Here is a 17,586-nt window from a genome sequence, read left to right as displayed (position 1 = left end):
AGTTTGGCAGCATTCGGCTGAATCTGAGCAGATAGTATAGCCCTATACACTTCAGAATTCATCCTGCTGCTTTTATCAGCAGTCAGGTCATCAACAAACACCAGTGACCCGGTTCCATTGGCGGCCATACATGCCCATGCCATAACACTGCCTCCACCATGTTTGACAGATGATGTGGTATGCTTTGGATCATGAGCTGTTCCTTTCCTTCTCCATACTTTTCTCTTCCCATCCTTCTGGTACAAGTTAATCTTGGTTTAATCAGTCCAACGAATCTTATTCCAGAACTGGGCAGGCTTTTTAAGGTGTTTTCTGGCAAAGGCTAATCTGGCCTTTCTGTTCTTGAGTGTTACCAGTGGTTTGCACCTTGTTGTGAAGCCTCTGTATTTACATTCATAAAGCTGTCTCTTGACTGTAGATGTTGACAACGACATGCCTCCCTCCTCAAGAGCATGCTTGACCTGGCTAGATGTTGTGAAAGGGTTCTTTTTCACCATGAGCATAATTCTGTGGTCATCCACTTCAGTTGTCTTCCGTGGTCTTCCAGGCCTTTTGCTGTTGCTGAGCTTGCCAGTTAATTCCTTCTTTTTCAGGATGTTCCAAACTGTTGTGTTGGCCACTCCCACTGTTTTTGCTATCTATCTGATGGGTTTATGTTGTTTCCTCAGCCTAATGATGGCCTCCTTCACTTGCATGGACACCTCTTTGGACCTCAAGTTGGGAGTTGCGGTGAACAGCTACCAAATGAAAATGTAACACTCAGAACCACCTCCAGGCCTTTTATCTGCTTGATTGGTCATGGGGTACCCAGGAAACAGACCACACCTGGCCATGCAGCTGCTTGTCAGCCATTTGTTCCATTACTATGAGCCATCAACGATGTGTGTGTGTGTTCCACTGGCTGTACTTCCTGAATGGTTAGTGCTCCACTTTTGTCAAACCCCTTGAATTACAGCTGAAAGTCCTGACTTCGCTTCTATCTGGGTATGTTTCCTTTCAACTTCAATGTGGTGGTGTACAGAGGCCAACTGCCAAAACAGTTGTTCCAATATTTCTGGCCCTGACTGTAAGTGAGGCTGGATAAAATCCACTGGGAAGATTGGACAGCACTGGTATCATCATCAACAGTTCTGCTGATGCACCTCCACTGCAGCACCAGGACAAGCAGCCAAGGTTCAGCAAACCCTGAACATACCTGGGAACCAGGATATTGCATGATGAGGAACAGTGCAACAACTGCCAATGCTGCTTACAACTGACTGGAGCAGCTGCAACCATCCCCAGCCAGACTGGGAGCCATGGGGTTGTTAGAATGTTGTTATAATCTTAATTTATGTTAACTACCTTAAAAATAATAATTGTTATAAAGTGATGCACAAATTCTTAACATAAAAATAAATTACAACTACATAAATAAATGGGCATATGACTCCTGGCCAACAGCTATTGCAATTGTTCTGACCAGTCACAGCAGTGTCACCAGTTCTTGCACAACGTGCAGGCTTTGTGGTATCAACATTCTAGATGTACTTGGGGTTTGCTGAGGCAAGGGGTATCAGCACAGTGGGCTTCTGGACCATACTTATGTTTTAACAGCATAGGATAATACCTGTCGACGGTATGTGATTTGTGTCTCTTGTTCAATTTCAGAGTCCAGCTCTGGAACATCAGATTGATCAGAATCTGATTCTTCACTATTAGAGTCAGCCAGGCTTTCTGTGATAAAATAAATACATTAGAGCAGATACTGAAAGAGCAGAAGCAAAATAAAGTTAATTAACACAGCTATCCTATACATGTATATTCTGAAGAAAGACGAATTGACTTCAATGGGACTTACTCCCAGATAAGTGTGTATGGGATTGCAGCCAAAAATACTCAACTAAGGGTGCAATCCTATGGCTGCTAGATAGTGTCTAGACGGTTCCCAGAAACCTCACTCCCCTCCCCTCCCCAGCCCCCTCATAGGCAGCGCTGTCCGTCCCTGGATCCATGCTTGTAAGAGCAGTGCAGAGCAGGAAAAAAGGGAGCGTTTCTGGGGGTGGAGAGGGGACAAGACTGCAAAAGTGCCATTACAACACTTCCTATGCATTGTCTGGCCTCCCCGCCCCCGCCACTCTGACACGCCCCAACTAGACAGCCGAAATCAGCTGTCTAGCCACAAATGCAGGGCAGCTGGAACGCAGAGGAGAGTTTGGAGGCAGCCGACTACCCCATAGGATTGCACCCTAATAGTACAGTCCTAAGAATGGTTACTCAGAAGCAAGTCCCTCTGAATGTGACTTACTCTCTAGTAAGTGTGTTTAGAATTGCCACCTAAATATACCAAGTTAGATAAAGAACAAAGTCACAAGAGCTCTTACATATTAAAATCATCTCAGAAACAATTTATGAGCATAGACAAAATAAATAAAATATGGTTTTATCTTCAACTATACTTCATGAGTGTGCCCAAAGTTTGTTTTTTAGTTTATCCTCTCCAATTCTAAATTACCTAATTCATCCATTCTAAAATTGTACACATGAATAGGTCATTGAGATAAATTTCTGAATTTATCTCCTATGAATTCTGAATTTCCTATGCAAGTTTTCATAAAATTTTATAGGCAACATTTGAAACTTGGTTACTTCCCTTGGTTTACTAGCATCCATTGTTGGAACACACAAATGAAGTAAAAATTTGTTTACAAAATTACATAATGAGGTACAAGAGCAGGCCAAATGTTGAAAGAATGTGAACTTGTTGTACTAAGTACAGGGAGGACAGCACTTCCTGTGGTTTTTATCAGAAGGACAAAATAAAGAAATCAGCCCTGTGGCCTTTGAAAAGACGTGGGTTGGATTTTTAGTGTCTTTCCCCCCAGTTTCCAAACTTTTATTGCTACTGCTGGTTTTTATTGTTTGTTGTGGTAATTTATTTGTTTTTATTTGGTTTAAAGCCACAACAGCACACAAATAGATCAGATAAAACAATCAGATAAAAATAACTGCGATAAATACAAACAGTAAATAATGGCAGCAGCTAAAACAGTTACAGCACCACAATCATTCAAAAGCTGACTGGAATAAAAAGGTCTTCAGAGCTTGGACTTACCTAAAAGCAAAAGACTCTGGACATTGTTTTTTTTTAAACTGAACAGCAATGTAAAGATGTTTTAAATAAACAAACAAACAAACAAACAAAGTGTTTTAGAATTCAATGAAGACAGTCACTCATGACACTAAAGAGGGCAAGATCTCCACTGATTAACCCATAATCTTTGGTAGGGCAACAAAGGATTTGTCTGGCAGACAATCAAACAAACTATGGGGTATTTTCTCAGTCTCTGGGTTGTTTGTTTCCTTCCTCCTTCACCTGCTCTCTTCTTGTAATCCTGAATACCTCTGAGGTGCTGTAACACAGCCATGCAGAGCTGCTGTTTTTTACCACTCTATAGCTTGGCAAAACAACCCATGAACAACCCACAGTTCTCAGTTCACATGTAAACCTATGATTTAAACAACCCAGAGTTCACAACCAAACAACAAATCATGGGTTCTCTTTCTCAATTGTTCATGGTTAACAACCATGGTTTGTTAGCATGGCTGGGTTTGTATATCATGACAACCCAGAATTCAACAACCTGTGGGTTAAATAAACCATGAGTTAGCGTTATGTGTGAACCAGGTCAGAGTCAAATGTAGAAAATGAAAACAAAGAAAGAAGACAGGAATAACAGAATTTTCTGGCCAGCTGGGAAATCAGAAGAAAAAGTGAACACACACAGAATGTCTGACTAAGCCTTAATCAAATCACATCCACTGCTCTTAAAAGTATTATGTCCATACCCACAGTTTATCAAATGTAATTTCATACATTAAAGTTTTTTCATGCTGCTCTGGATTGTTTTAATGCTGCATCAGTTTTTAGCTCTTGGTTATTATTTGTGTTCTGTTGTCAAAATTTTATTGTGTCATATATTGTTTTTTATTTTCTTGTGAACTGCCTTGGAGAATAGAAATGCCTAGATCAATAAATAACAATTACCCGCGATATGGGAAATGGACCAGGAGGAAAACCAAAGAAAACAGAAACTAGAACCAAAACTAAGGGAACATCAAAATATTTAGGACTATCCAGTTCAAGACTTGGATGTCTCAAACATCACTGCAAAATTATAAATTATTCTAATTAATATTAGATTACATATTGCTTACTCACCTTGTGGTGCTATGTGAAGAGCATCCTTCAGCTTCCTTTCAGGAACAAATTTCCACTGGAAAACAGAATGGTCTGCTCCACCAATAGAAATGACCCATTGATAATCATGTGACCATCTGACATTTGTCACATGTGCTGAATGGCCAAGGTATTTTTTAAACTTTGCCCCTGTAAAAAAAATCAGTTTCATTCTGTTTCAAATTATATTTCATCATTTCAAAAGGCTATTCTACACAGTGGTTTGTATCCAATGATACAATAAGCAGAAAGGCATTTATTTATGAAGAGGTGAGCAGCTCAGTACAGCTAGGTAACTTTAGGCCGGGACTTAATTACCTTATGCCCACCCGCCCCCTTTAGATGACCATGTGTATTACTTCAGTTGTGAAGCACACAACTAACATTGGTTTTCTCCATTCCCCAACCACCATTCCATGCTTTACAACTCATCCATCCCAAAACTATCCCCAAATACCTGCTCAGGATTTCCATTGCCTCCTTGAGATCAGAAGATTCAAAAGACAAGCAGAGCTGTGTTGTCATCTGCATACTGATGACACCTCAGTCCAAATTGACTTCACCCAGGTGTTTCATGTAGGTGTTAAAAAGCATGGAGGACAAGATAGAACCTTGAGGCAAGGGGTGGAACAAAAGTCCCCCAACACCTCCTTGTGGACACTATCCCCCTAGTAGGACCACAGCCAATGCAACACAGTGTGCCCAAGTCCCAACCAATGGCCTGTCTTCACAGGCAATTTGCTGCAGATTCGGACCATCTGGAGGTCCTTTGCAGCAGATAAAGTCGTGGTCAGTCCACAACCACCCCAGAGTTTACCTGTGGGGAAATCACATTTTTGCAGAGTACTTTTACTCTATTGTTTTTCTTTAATTCCCCTGCAGATCAGCTGCCCTGTGTATATCCCTCCGCTTTAAATTTGGTATGATCGGGGTATTCCTAGGGGTGTGTCTTTCACCTGGCCGTGCCCTCAGTAACCTAGGTAACTAAAGTAACTCACCTGCCTTTCCAATACATCAAAGCCCTAGAGTGCTCTTTTGAGCCTTCAGAATCGCCCTGCACTTCCTTTTCGCCAGTGGAAGTAATTAGCCTCAGTGAATATACACTTCTCTGATGTTGTATAAAGTCGCTTCTCTGATGTTGTGTAAAATCACTTTTCTGATGCATAAGAGCTTTATCACAGTAGTTATCTGGTGAAGTCTCGGGATCACGGAAGCCTGTCACTGCAAGCAGGGAGAAAGTGCCCAGAGAAGGGTGTGTGTGTGTGTATGTAAGCTTGAACTCCATGACAGTTTGCTGGAATGGGGTGAAATGGGGGGGGGCACTTTCAAGGAGAGCCTTCAGTTGCTGCACTGGAGAATCAGGGAGTTTGTCTTCTTCAGGGAAATCTGCACACACTGGGGAAAAGGGGGTGGGAGAAATAACTCCATGAAAGTTTGCTAGAATAGGGTGAAATTGAGGTGGTGGGATGCTCTCATGGGGAGGCTTCAGATGCTGCACTGGATAATTGGGGATTTTGGCGTCTTCAGGGAAAAGTGAGCATTCCCCCGCCCATTTTCCCCTGTTCCCGTCTTTCCTTTGGCATTAAACAAATCCACATAAGGGTTTTATCACAGTAGCGATCTACCGTGGTATCAGGATCCACAGGAGTAGAGAAGCCTGTCATTGCAAGCAGGGAGAAGTGTCCAGAGAAGGGGAAAGGGGGATTGGAGCTAGAATGCCCTGACTGTTTGCTGGAATGGGGCTTACTTGCACTGGTGGGGAGCTCTCATGGGAAGCAAGTATTTAGCCTGCCTTTTTAATGCTGTTTCTAGCCTTCAGAATTGTGAATTAGTTACTCGCCATTCATAATAATGTACTAGGTAGGGGGTAGCCTGGACATGGGTGGGAAACAAGCCTCTCTCATTGGTTGAGCAGCCCCTGCCAGGTTGATGACGTTCAGTTCTACTCCCCCCACCCTACCCGGAAGTATGTTGCTTTCAAGCACTGTGTGACCCATGAAAAGCGGATTTTTAAGGTACAGTACACTCAGCTTTTCTTGCTTCATGTGTCTCTGATGGACCACAGCCAATTCCATCAAAATCTGCATAATACTTCAACGTGCTTCTCATTCCATTGTCATGAAGTTCTCCCCCAAGAGAGATGATCCAGAAAGATACCATGGTAGATGGTATCGAAAGCCACTGAAAGTTCCAGGAAAATGAACAGGATCTCACTCCCTGGGATAAATCATTCATCAAGGTGACCAAGGAGGTCCTCATCCCAAACCCAGGTCAAACACTGGATTGGAATAGATTTAAATAATCAGTGTCCTTCAAGACTGCCTGGAGTTGACAAGCCACCACTTGCTCCACTTGCTTAGAAATGGGAGAAAAACTAGGTAATTGTTTTAAAAAATATGGCATGGTATCTAAATTTCGGTTTTCCAAAGGTGGTTTTATCACTGCCTCCTTCAAAAGCATTGGGGCCACACTGTCCCTTAGTCAGGCATTTACCTGATACCTGTAAAGAGAGCCTAGTCTTGGCCAATTTCAAAAGCCAGTGTATGGGCAAGGATCCAAAGAAAAGGTGATTGGTCTCATCCCTCCATGTACTTGTCAGTATCCAAGAGAACCAGAAAATGGGCCTGACTGCATGTCACAACAAGCCGTCATTGGGTTAAATCACCAGCAGGGCTCCGTAATGCAAGCTGGCCACCATTTCGAACATGCAAGCTGCAGTGGGCGCACTCCACAGCTTGTTGTGTTGTGCAAACCTGGCAAGGGTGGGTTGTTGGTGTGGTTAACAAACCAACCACAACCCTAAAACAACCCATTGGCTTGTCGTGACATGTAAACCAGGTCAATGAGTTGGCTCCATCTGGCTCTGATTCTGTTAAAATTACAGCACCTAAGTCAGAGGAGCTACAAATGATTTTATCTGCAAAATATAAGTCAAACAGGTCACAAAAAGCCTCTGATGGTGATCTACTGGGCCTGCACTAAGTAGACCCCTAACAGCTAAAGAAGCTCCATTGGTCAACATTCAGCAGATGCAATGGTGTCAGAGAAATGTGCTTTCTTTTGCTGCCACCACCACCACAGAATAGGCCCCACAGTGGGCTCTAACCTGTATTTGATTGTACTTGTTCTGAATTTTCTGCCAACTGCACTCTAAATCTTGCTATTTCATAGTCCTCAGCTCCATGGAATGCCATAGAACAGAGATAACACTACAGCTTGGCCAAGGACATTTGTGAGTGATTCTGTCTACACCCTGGACCATATAATCATTCCAAGAGTCAGGTAAGACCTCAGCAGGAACATCGAACAAATCTGTGGGAAACTCTGTCAGACAAGAGGAAACTATTTGGAGCTATAAGTTTCCAGAGATAGACCATCAAAACCAGTCCTGCACCTCTGTGTAAATTCGAGGCAGCATGCAGTCTAAACCCGATCAGATAGTGATCTGCCCATGACAACAAGAGTTGTACTCAACTCCTCCACCCACAGATCACTACCCCTACTGTGTGGAAAAAGTAATGCAATATCTGGACTATGCCATACTTATTTGAGTGAAGGATCTCCTACAATCTAATTTTGTCTAAAACATAAGGCAGAGTCACAAATGCTAACAGTTCTGACAATATAATTCCATCATTATTTTTAAAGTTTTTCTCCTGTTCAGAAAGGAAAAATCTTGATTATTTATTTAATTCTGAGAACTTTCTGACTTAAAAAGAGATTTCCTGGGCTTTCACTTCACAAGCTTCAATGTTAATTACATTCAAAGTACACACTAAAAAGTTACCTTTTCTTAGACAAGGATACCGAAACAGTTTTACTATTCCGTAGTCATCAGCTGTAACTAGAACTTGGCCCATAAAATTTGCATCTACAGAATTAATATCATTGATCTCTGAATATTTAGGCCATATTCCATTAACTTCAAGGCCTGAAATTGAAGTCCATGAAGCCCACTGGATGCCTTTTAACTCTTCCTTATTTACCACTTCTTTTCCACCTAAATATAAAAAGATACCTGTTTAATCATTCACTCCATTTATAAAAACAATTATTATATTAATTACTTTGACAAATTCTGAAAAAAATTCTGCAACACTTTAGCAACTGATTTCACACTGAGTGGCCTATCTCAACAGATGCACAAACTTGAGATCATTACTGAGGCTTTAAATGGATTGAGGAAAAGTTATACACATGGCTCACTGAAAAGAATAAACTTGGTAAATAAAGATAATATCTATGTAAAAATATATTGATACACTGGGGAAACTTACTCGGACTATACATGGATACAGGATTGCAGCCTAAGGACTCACAGTAATTTAGTTGCCACCAGCCAATATGGCTATTCTTTTAAACTAATTTTAAGAGGCTGTCATTGTCCAAATCAGAATCATTTAAATAATGAGAATATAGTACCCTTACTTATAATCCAAATACATGGAAGGTGAGAACTGGCTAAATCTCTTTGTTACAATATCTGTTGTAATGCACTGTATGTTTTGCAATTCAACTGAATGACTTGCCATTTTTTACATGTGGTATCAAGGCAAAGCCTGATGAGCCAAGCCTGATAAGAATGGTTTGGAGAGGAATGACTCTCTACAAATACAGATACTTCACCAAGAATGTGTTATCCTAGCACAAGGGAACCTAAGCATAGTGCTCACTGCCTACTGTCATGTATAATTATAACAGTAGTAAAATATCTCACCAGGCATCCTGTAAAAAAGTCTTTTTCCACTGCCATCATTGGTCTGCAAGTATTTACTGTCGAAGGACCAGTCCATATGAGTTATGAAACTTGTGGATCCAACACACTCCCCAACCTTTTTGTACCGCTGAACAACACCATAAATATCAACAGAGCTGTCATTGGAGCCAACTGCAAGGAAATTTCCATCTGGTGAATATTTTAATTCATGAATAGCTTCTTTCCTATCTTTAATGTGAACAACCTCTGTCATATCTCTGTAACACAGAAAAGGAAAAAGATCAGGTGGTTAAGGCTACATTTAAAAACATTTAATTTCATTGTGTATTAAACTTTGTCCCATTCTCTATAGACATACACATCAAGTGAAGAACTGTATTGTAAAAATCTGCAGTGGAAGATACGGTTTAAAGCTGAGGCACCTACATCTTACTAGGTTGCCAATTTATGTGCAGACACACTTATATATCTGAAAGATCAAATTAAAACAGGAAGACTATGTATCTGCAGAAAAATACTGTGTGCATATTTCTCCAATTTAGTCAACAATGCCACAAAATCAGCTGCCTGCAATAATGTCATCTCTATGATCCACAGGAGAACATGTGAACCTTCACAAACAAATGTACTGCAAATGAGTCCAAATGACCAGTAGAGGACAAAATTTTGCTATTCATTGTGAAAATCAATTTTAAGGCAGCATTTATTGTTGTTTAAATGTCTCCAATATGTAACCTACCTAACTCGAAGTACTGTGAAAGAACCATCTTTCATTCCAAGTGCAAGATGAATTCCATCAGTGCTAACAGCTGCACAACGAATTGGTTCTTCCATGTTGCACCGTGCAATCAATGCATGGTCTATAAGGCTCCATATTCTGCATGAAAAGTAATCAGTGTAAACAATATAAAATTATTATCACCCATGCAGCAGAAAAATAATAGCTTTTCACTTCTTTAAAAATATCCAGGAGGAAGCATATGACTTACCTTCATTAGCATCGTATGTCCTGGACTGGACTGATACTCAGGGCTAATTCACATGTATGAAAACATCTCGGAGGGAGAGATCCTATGGCCGCTAGACAGCGGCTAGACAGCCATAGGATATGCTGTTTTCCGGGAACCAACCTTGGAGCCTGCACTCCCCCCACTTCTGTGCTGCCTTGGTGGCAGCACAGAACAGCCCCATCCTCACAAGAGGAGTGCGGAGAAGCCAGAAAGGGATGTGACTGGGAGTGTTCTGGGGCAGGGAGATTGTAGCTGCCTGTATGACACATCCAATGTGTTGTACAGCTGCCTCCTTCCCCGCTCCATGCTCCTGCGGCTATGCAGCCGCCATTGGCTGTCTAGCTGAAAAAACAGGGCAGGAGACATGCAGAGGGAATGATCCCCTCCATGCTTCTCCTGCCCTGCTTTGGATAGGCAGTCGCCTCTGAGATTGGAGGTGGCCGCCTATCTAAATAGGATTGTGCCTTAAGTGTTGCAGAGTGTCCAGTGCACAGTATTGCTGGCTGTATGGCAAAGTGCCCATCTAATTGCTTTGTCATGCTGCACATCAATTATCCAGTACACATAGACTGGGTCCAGACAACACAATAATCCACGATCGGTTAAATAAGCCACCATGGCTTATTTAGCCCATTGTTGGTTATCGTGTCGTCGTCAGGAATTTTAAAATCCACAATGGCTTATTTGGCCAAAATAAGCCACTCTGATAACCCACGGTCTGCAGTAAGGGTTATTTCACCCACTGTCGGTTATTGTGTCATTTAGCACTCACCGTGGTTTAGTCTAATGACCTACAGAGTAGGCTGGCAAGAGCAGCCAAAACCACTGTGGCTGCTCTGCTCCAGACTGCAGAGCTCTTTTCCCAAGACCTGACAAACAGCCAAGGGACAATCACAGACAAACATACACAGCCTTCCCCGATACCACACTACAGTTACAAAATGACAGATTTCCCCAAGTACAATCACAGCCTTGTACCCACTACAGCGAAGTTACACAATGACAGTCTTCCCTGATTGTTACTTTGAAACTGTGCAACTTGTAAAATAGGGGAAAATAGGGCAATAGGGAAAGAACTGCTCACTTTTCCATGAAGAAGCAAAATTGAGCAATTATCCACTACAACATCTGAAAGCTCCCCATGAGGGCACCCCACCTGTGCAATTTTGCCCCATTCCAGCAAACTGTCCAGGAGCTGTAGCTCTCACCCCCTTTTTCCTTCTCTGGTCATTTTTCCCTGAAGAAGTAAAATGGCGGCGGGGGGGGGATGTGCAACTTCAGTTTTGTGCAAATTCGCTTTTGCGCAATTTCACCTTTGTGTGTTAGTGGCTCTGCCAGCAATGTCTAGGAGGGGGGTGAAATGCTCTACTCCACTGTATCACTAAAGCACTATAGCGCTTTAGTGATTTTGACACAATAAAGGCTTCTTGGCAGCAATGGGGAGGGGCTTTTGTGCAATTTCGTTTTAGAGCTAAAGGGATATAGCATTTCAGTGCTATAGCAAATGGAAGTGGCTCTGCCAGCAATGTCTGGGAGTGGGGGTGAAATGTGCAACTCCACTTTATTGTCATGAATTCTGGACAATAAAGGCATCTATGCCACAAACGGCTATGCAGGGAAATGCACAACTGGGGGTTTTGTCCCGATCCTGTAAACCCTCAAGGGTTTGTGCCAGCCCCTTTTTGGTGCACACGGGATTCCCGCTCCTTTTTGAGTAATCACGCAGGGGTTTGATGGTGCGTCGGGTGCCGCCCATGTAGGGGAGGCTGTGTGTGAAGTCTGGCCCTGATCCTGCAAACTTCCAGTGCTTTAGAACCACCCTCCCTTGTCGAGGTGATGCTGGAAGCACTGATTACGCTCCTGTATTTCACCTCACATCTCTCCCCTCTCACTGGGATATCCCAGAAGGTTAAAACAGGCTGCTGTGATGTTGTCAATGGGTGAGACAGTGCCACTGCTCAGGAGGGGGGACTGCAGTGGGATAGGGGGCTGGGGGGGATGACTCAGATTACACACAATAGCTTAATAAGCTATTCACAGTAGCTTATTAGCCTAGTCATGTGGCGGGGCATCATGGACTATTTAAAAAATAAGCTACTGTGAGTAGCTTATTAAGCCATCATGGCTTAAAGTGATGTCCGAATGCGGCTACTGAGGTGTGTTACTACTCACCTCACCACACACACTGAAAATAAATCTGGCCATGTCATATGGCAATTAAAAAATTATTTCATTCATTGTGAGGCCAGCCATGTAATGCACATTCAGGCTGTGCACTCCCAAATATGAATTGGCATGGAATGGCTTCATTTCTGTATAAAGGTAATTTCATAAAGAGTGCATATAGGTGAAGAGAAGGGAGGAAATATGCCACAAATTTAATTATCTGATTCAGTCCTCAAGGCTTGTATGATTTTTATATATATATATATGCATAAATTTATGACCAACCTCTTTTGAAGCACTTACTAATGGCAAGAATGTCCTACGAGGCGACTGATTGCATTTTAAGAGATGGGATCATGCTCTTCTGCCCCTCCCTACACTAAATGACAACTTTTCTGTTGAAAATCAAACACCATGATAACCACTTTTGTGGTGTAGCAAAAATTAGAATCAACCCACAAGTGAGGAAATATTATCTAATCATAAAGTGTCATTCCATCACTATAAACAAAGTAGAATGTGATGTAACTCATAACATTTTAAAGTGTACACTGTGATGGGAGTACAGAACAGCACTGAAAGGAGATTTATAAATTTATTAAACTATATTAGAGTGCAATCCTAGCCCCTGGAGCTAGCTTGCTGGAGGGGGTTAGGACTGGGTGGAGATGCCCTCCATGGGCAGAGAGGAGTTCTGCTGGTGCAGGGTGGGTGGGTGCCTCCATCTGCCCCAGTGGCCCATTCCATGTGCAAAGAGCACCACATGCAGAAAACTATCACCAGTGGTGTCCCTGCCAGTAGTAGTCGGTGTACAGCCTTCAAGCAGGGTGTTTCGGAAGTGGAGTGTCAGCAGTTCTGGTTCCACTGCATTCAAAGCCCTGCAGATCCCATTAGGGACCTGACCCTTGGCCCCTCAGTTACACTAGCTTGGAACTGGAAGAGCAAAACAGGAAAAAAAAATCCCCCCCATGCTTTCTACCCTGACCTGGATCCACCACTCTGCTCTTCCTTGACCCCACTTTGGATTGCCCATACGAATGATGGCATTAAACCATTCCAGGGCAAAAGAAAACATATCTTCTACTCAGGCTACAGTAACATTACTGAAGTTCCACTGGTATTTATGGCTTTAGCACACATACATGTGGGCAGAATTGCCTCTCTAATTTAATTAACTATAAGACTGGATGATATATTTAAGTTTGAATTACGGGTTTCTAAACTCAGAAATTCACCTAACCTGAACATCAAATCACTTGCTTTTAAATGAAATCTTTAATATAACATTCTATAGTTTTATGGTGAAATGCAAAACTCTTTAAAACCACTACTCCCTAGAACACAACGACATAAGTCATCACTTATTTAAATGCAATCTATAATATTTTGGAGTGCTTATTTTTTTACTAAGACAGAGGATACTTTAGATCATAAATATCAGAAATGAAAAAAAACTCAGAAATTACTTTGTATTTTAAAATTCAAAGTACATTTTACTGCACATGGTCACATTATCTTTTGAGAATCTAAGGGAGCTAACCTGACTGATCGATCATCACTTCCAGTCATGGCTAATGGCTTTGTAGGATGAACTGCCAGAGCCCAAAGTTCCCCTTCACAGTGCCCTTGCATAATAAGAAAAGGCTTATTGCGTTCATGCACCACAATCTCAAAAATTTCACTATCTTGTGTTCCAACTAGGATGTGATCTCCTCGCCAGCAAACACTTCTCACAGACAGACCTGTGGAAAGTACATATACATCTCATATGTAAGTTTATTACTCAAAATAATTACTGTGAAACACTCAAGAGTTCCTGAAAAGATAGAAGAAAAGTAATTAAATGACATGCTACACAATAATGCATGCCCCCTTTTACCCCCAAACACAAATGTTCTCTCTACATTATAATAAACAAGAGGCCTACAACCAATATTCTTAGATAGCAAATCATCCCCCAGCATACACACCGCCAGTTCATATGTATGTTTCATCAGAAGTCAAGTTTATTGTAATATAGCAATCAGCCATTATACACCAAACGTGAACGAAACATATATAAGTGATGGAACTCCAGAAGAAGAAAAATCCTAATGTTCTTTCACATTTGTCCCTTACATGCAACAGCAGGCATAGCACAAGGTATTTAGCTGTTCTAAACGTTACATATTTATTAACAGTAGGAAACACAATTTTGCAAGAGAGGGCCTTCCCTTCACCCGATCCTCAGAAGTAAGTCTCACTGAGTTCAACAGTGATCATTCATGCGTAAGTAAACATGGGAATGCAACCTAAGTTGGTTATATTTGCACTGCCTTGCACTTGTTCAAAAGGGAAAGGAAGAGAAACTGCCTCTCCCTCCTCCATCATTCTCTCTTATCCTCAACTGTCATGGCTGTCTTCACAAACAATCATTTGTTGTCTACTCCAGCAGCACCTTCATGATGGCTGATGCTGGAACAAACAACAAGTACATGCATTATACCCACAACCACATAGGACTGTATAAATTGATAGCAGTATGCAGTGGCAGCTTCTGCTCTATTTTCTTCCTGGAGAGAATGCAAGGTGGCTGACAGTCATGATCTACACACAGACCTAGTTCACATGTAATGACAACCCATTAGTTTAAAAATCAATGGACTGTTATGCATGAGTAAGGACAAAAGGACTTCCACTTTTACTGCACAACCCACAATTAACTCCTTTGTAGGTTGTGGAGCATGATGTCCAAACCCTGGAATGCCATTTTTGGTAGAAAGGTGGGGTACAAATCAAACAAATAAATAAATAAACCCTGATCAAAGGGTTGGTTACAGACTAAACAACCCAGCAGTTAACCCATGGTTTGTTGTTGGGTTGCCTGCTGAGTTGTTTAGCCCCTATACAACCCATTGGCCTGCGTTCAGAGGTCACACCCCACAACCTACAAAGGAGCCAATTGTAGGGTTGTGGGGTAAAAGTGGAAGAGGTGGGCATGCTGCAGGCAGCATGCCCGCTTGTCCCCACTCATTCGCGACAACCCATTGGTTTTTAAACCAATGAGTTGTCATTACGTTTGAACAGGCCTGCATGGGAGAATGCTAAATTGAACTCAATGAGACTTACGTCCAAGTAAATATTAATAGAATGGGTAGTAATTAAGTCTCTGTCTCTCCTTCGCTTAGCTTGTCTCTTGCTTTCTCCTCCCCTTCCTGACATACGCAAGACTCATAGCAAGCTTTTACTGCCACAAGATCAATACAACACAAGATAATATATGCTCTATATATGAATACTTAGCTAGCTGCCTTATATTGATCATTCTAGCCCAGTACTGACTGTTCTGAATGACAGAGATTCTCCAAGTTCTCATACAGACCTTTTCCAGCATCTAATCCATGAGATCATTTAAACTGGATAAGTCAGGAATTAAAGCTGGAACATTCTTCCAGTGGAATATATACTCTACTTCTGGGCTATGACCCTCTCCCCAACACAAAACCATACAGGAATACCAGCCTTCAACTTTAAATGTAACAACTACCATGATACACGTTTTCTCCACTAGAATACAATAAAGCAAATTGTGATGAAAGGTACCTGTTTGCTGAAGCACTAGTGTTAATATTTCTAATTTCTAAATTTAACATGGGGAGTATACTATATGATACTCTCCATCTGAAAAATCTAGCCAACCACTTAAGAGTTAAAGGTAGAAATCTACATATTAAAGAACAACTTTGATTTAATTTCATATACTTAGTTAGTTAGAGTTGCCTCCCACAATCACCAGAATGAAACAAACTAACCTGATCAAACTATTTGGATCACAACAGAAGTTAAAGATGCACCCAAAAAGACTGACATCAAGAGGTATGGGGAAGGAGAGCTGGGTTTGGAGGCTATAGATTGGCATCCATTTTCAGCAAGCTAATTAAGTAGCTTGCTCTACAGTGGAATAACCCAGCAGTAAGTTATTTGCTTGTCAACTGTGTTCAACATATTTCAAACAGAAGACACATTAATTTACAGTTTTAATGATATGTCCAAATGTTTCATTTCCAAAATGCGAAGATAAAATTTGAGTTAGCTCAACTCACAAAATTCAACTAGGATGCTTACTAGATCTGTATTTAAAAGCTGCCTTTTGCAGAGAGTATTTGGGCAGCTTACTACTCACTGATAAGTGATACTGGTGAAGGCTTGCCCTATATTATTAGGCAAATTCTATCAAATATGTCCTAATCTGCCTAATGGGTTTTTCCTTCATGTTACAATTATCCTCTCAACAGGTATTCAAATTGTTTTAGTGAATGATGACTGATATAAACCTGCTGAATTATTATCCAATGGCAGCAGTACTGCATTATAACAATTTAATAGAACATTATAGATGATAGTGTGTGCACACACACATACACATACCTTAGCCATGTGAGCAAGACCACTGCAATTGATGTAGGCTTCATGTATATAGTGGCTACATGAATATTTACACCTAAAAGTATTATTAGGTGTGCAGAGCCAAGACACATTGGCCCAAATCCATCCCCCAGACCACTATATCCATGAAACCTTCCACACAATGTCATTGTTGTGTCAGATGTATCCACAGCCTGGCAAACCTAAGATCAATACACTCCACACCCCATATCCACATATCCATTGCCATGGTCCTTTGCTCACATGCCACCCAACACCTATATTACTTGAGAATACACATCCATGGTGCTCTTATGTGGACTGTAAGGCACTGAGGGCTCAGAGCCCCCTCCTACATCACTAGTAGGGCAATGAAGAGCAACTAGCACTACTACCGATATGGATGTACCAGCTCTCTTCCATTACAATGCTGACTCCCAAAAATGCACTGAGGCCTACCCCCTTGAACACAGTGCACCCTGTCCTCTGTGGACAAGAGCATACTCTTTGTTCTTCCCATCTTCATCTCTAAAAACATGTTTCCCTTAGATGATGTCATTCAAATAATAAGAGGGTTTTTTACCTTTATATCCCTGGTCTGTTTCCCTGAGATCAATCACAGTAATTGGTTTAAAATTTAAATCCCAAAGGCGAACACAGCCATCCCTGCCACCAGTAGCAAAACCTTCTTCACATGCATTCATGCTAAAAATTCCTGCCTAAAGAGGAACAAAGAGTATATTTAACTATATATGCAACTTACTATAATGATTATGTAAAACAAAATTCTTCATATGGGTCAAAATATACTGTTTTCTTTTGTCACGCTTTAGAAGGCACTATACATTTACACAAATAGCAGACTCCTATATCTTAAAACAAGCAAGAATGGGAAAGAACTATGTGTAACTTTGTCCAGCGTTTTCTAGGAAACCCAGCCTGTAAATGCTACTGTACCCAGTGGAGGCTGGTGGCTCTGATTTTAGTGGGGCTGTGAATCCATTCTGAGTTTTAGTCAGAACCAGCCAGAACTCTAAAAGAGCTATCCAGGGTGCTGAACCCTATCCCCA

At 41.5% G+C, this 17,586-nt stretch overlaps 1 protein-coding gene across 2 annotated transcripts in view; it reads right to left on the bottom strand.

Annotated features, from left to right (window-relative positions):
• The window catches only part of EML5 (EMAP like 5), a 167,192-nt gene that overhangs the window by 103,430 nt on the left and 46,176 nt on the right, over nt 1-17,586 (bottom strand). For both annotated transcript variants that reach the window (XM_084841133.1, XM_084841144.1), the window contains exons 6-12: nt 17,100-17,235; nt 13,653-13,854; nt 9,676-9,813; nt 8,937-9,193; nt 8,007-8,219; nt 4,202-4,369; nt 1,610-1,716 (exon numbers count right to left, since the gene is read on the bottom strand). In XM_084841133.1, coding sequence (XP_084697259.1) covers nt 1,610-1,716; nt 4,202-4,369; nt 8,007-8,219; nt 8,937-9,193; nt 9,676-9,813; nt 13,653-13,854; nt 17,100-17,235 — 1,221 coding nt within the window. The remainder of the gene's footprint in view (nt 1-1,609; nt 1,717-4,201; nt 4,370-8,006; nt 8,220-8,936; nt 9,194-9,675; nt 9,814-13,652; nt 13,855-17,099; nt 17,236-17,586) is intronic.

Source organism: Heloderma suspectum, chromosome 1 (assembly GCF_057233095.1).
Source record: "Heloderma suspectum isolate Gila_16-S chromosome 1, 16-S_ref, whole genome shotgun sequence".
Taxonomy (NCBI): domain Eukaryota; kingdom Metazoa; phylum Chordata; class Lepidosauria; order Squamata; family Helodermatidae; genus Heloderma; species Heloderma suspectum.
Note: the sequence above shows the minus strand (reverse complement) of the source record. Positions and strands in the feature narration are given on the sequence as shown.